The sequence below is a fragment of the Triticum urartu genome, chromosome 1A (genome assembly GCF_056163025.1).
Source record: "Triticum urartu cultivar PI428250 chromosome 1A, HENAU_Tu73, whole genome shotgun sequence".
In the NCBI taxonomy this organism is placed as follows: Eukaryota; Viridiplantae; Streptophyta; class Magnoliopsida; order Poales; family Poaceae; genus Triticum; species Triticum urartu.
The window spans coordinates 495,721,469-495,723,542 of record NC_141873.1 but is presented as its reverse complement, the minus strand read 5'-3'; the positions used below and the strand labels follow the sequence as shown (position 1 = coordinate 495,723,542).

At 43.2% G+C, this 2,074-nt stretch overlaps 1 protein-coding gene across 2 annotated transcripts in view; it reads left to right on the top strand.

The window, feature by feature from the left end:
• The window catches only part of LOC125522456 (KH domain-containing protein SPIN1), a 3,923-nt gene extending 2,720 nt beyond the window's left edge, over positions 1-1,203 (top strand). The window contains exons 6-7 of one of the 2 annotated variants that reach the window (XM_048687524.2): positions 74-217; positions 795-1,203. In XM_048687524.2, the coding sequence (XP_048543481.1) occupies positions 74-217; positions 795-968 (318 nt within the window). In that variant the 3' untranslated portion in view covers positions 969-1,203. Of the gene's footprint in view, positions 1-73; positions 224-794 lie in introns of both variants that reach the window. The other variant, XM_048687517.2, reaches the window with a different exon arrangement.
• The last annotated feature ends 871 nt before the right edge of the window (positions 1,204-2,074 follow it).

The following is a 2,074-nucleotide window of genomic DNA, read 5'->3' as shown; positions in this document are numbered from 1 at the left end:
GTTGTGTACTGATCTTCTCAGTGTGTTCAGCAAGCCTGCAATGCTCATCTGTCATTGTTATCATTTCTTGAAGGAGGAACAGCTGAAGGGAAGACCTGGTTACGAACACTTGGATGATCCCCTGCATATCTTGATTGAAGCAGAGTTACCTGCCAATGTCATTGATGCAAGACTCTCAAAAGCACAAGAGATCCTAGAAGAGTTGTTGAAACCAGTGGTACGCGTGCGTGTCTCAACTAACTTTTATTGTTTTTCTATCATTGTTCATTATATTATATTATGTAGCCATTTAACAAAGTAGCAAGTTGAAACATCTTAATACGAGTCCTCCAGAGATTAGCATTATACTCCCTTCTATCCCATCTTAATATGAGTCCTCCAGAGATTAGCATTATACTCCCTTCTATCGAAAATAAGTGTCGCGGTTTTGAAATTAGCATTATACTCCCTCCGATCCAAAATAACTGTCGCAGTTTTGAACTAAATAAGTGTCGCAGTTTTGAACTAAGGTTGAACTAACCTTAGTTCAAAACTGCGACACTTATTTTGGATCGGAGGGAGTATCATCTTCGCTTGATTGTATTTCCCCTGCTTCATTTCTCACAAGTTTATTTTCCTATCACAGCTCCTATTTTTGTCCTAGAGCAGTACTAATTATTCACCCACTAAAGCTAAAGCAGTAGTTTTGCACGATATAATGAACAAAACTAATCAAGTGTGGTTTCAGAAAGGCATGCAGAGTGAACTTATGTCCTTCTGTCTTTCTAAATCTTGCCTCTGTCATATTTTGTTAGGATGAATCACAAGACTACTACAAGAGGCAGCAACTCCGTGAGCTTGCCATGCTGAACTCACCGCTCCGAGAGGAGAGCCCTCGTCTAAGCCCGCATCCAAGTCCGCACCCAAGCCCGCATCAAGGCGGCGCTTCACCCTTCAGTAACGGTGGGATGAAACGAAGCAAACAATGACTGCAGAGGCCTGCTCCTCCCAACTTTGACCCTTCCAGAAACCTGCTCTCAATCGGTGCCCTCACAACCTAATTTTTCATGAGCAAGCTTTCATGATGGTGTTGGCATCCGTGAGAAACCTGTGTTACTAGTAGAATTTTGATGAGTCTCCCTTGTGACATTAGCCTGTGATGACTGACTGAGAATGATCTATGATAGCGAATCCTCCGCCTTTATAATTAGAACATTTGATTTATTTGTTGTTGGTAATCATCAGATATGGCACTGTGCAGAATTCCGAGTTGCTGTGGGCTAGGGTGCTGGGATTTTTATCCGACTTTGGTGACTTTTCCTGAGTCTGAGCCACAATGGGAGTAGTGTTTACCAGTTACCAATTTGTGGTATTCATTGCCGTAGTGCTGCATCGCGAGAAACCTAGGAATCGAGACCCATTTTACCTGCTTGATGACTATCTTATGAGGGTCACAGAGCAGCAGTCTTCATCAACCCCCAACTTTCTAAACTAGAACTCCCAACTGCCCTCTCTGCTCACCCTCCTGCAGCAGTTCCTTCCTTCCGCTGTTGCTGGTGCTACACAGCTTCTCCTAGGACCACCCCTACATTAGGGTTAGGGGCAGGGTCTCCAAAGACTTGCGCATGAGGATATGGTGGCGGTGTATTATGGCAAGGTGGTAGCAGCTGCCTGATACATGGGAGGTGGGAGGCTGCATCGGCATAATCGCGTCGGCATACTGTGATTAGAATGTAGGGGGAAGGGTGTCGAGGGCGGAGATGAGGATGCAGGAGAGAATATCCGTTGGAAATCATCAAGTTACAGTGAAAACTATGTTTTGAAGTTTCGAAAAAGTACGATATGTTCAGGAAGTGTACTATTAGCATGTAAAATTTCAAGTTCAAACTCTAATTCAGACGTTAATAGAACACCACCCTTACCATACTGTATTTTTTATGGGACATTTGAAAACTTTCAAATTTGGCCTCTTTGAAGTTCTTGTTATAACTTGTTTTCATCAGATACTTCTCTTACGGCAACGATGCACCAAATGGGTGATTTTCCAGATAGAATAGAAATACGATTTCTGGGGGGTTGTTGTTTCTTGTGCTCT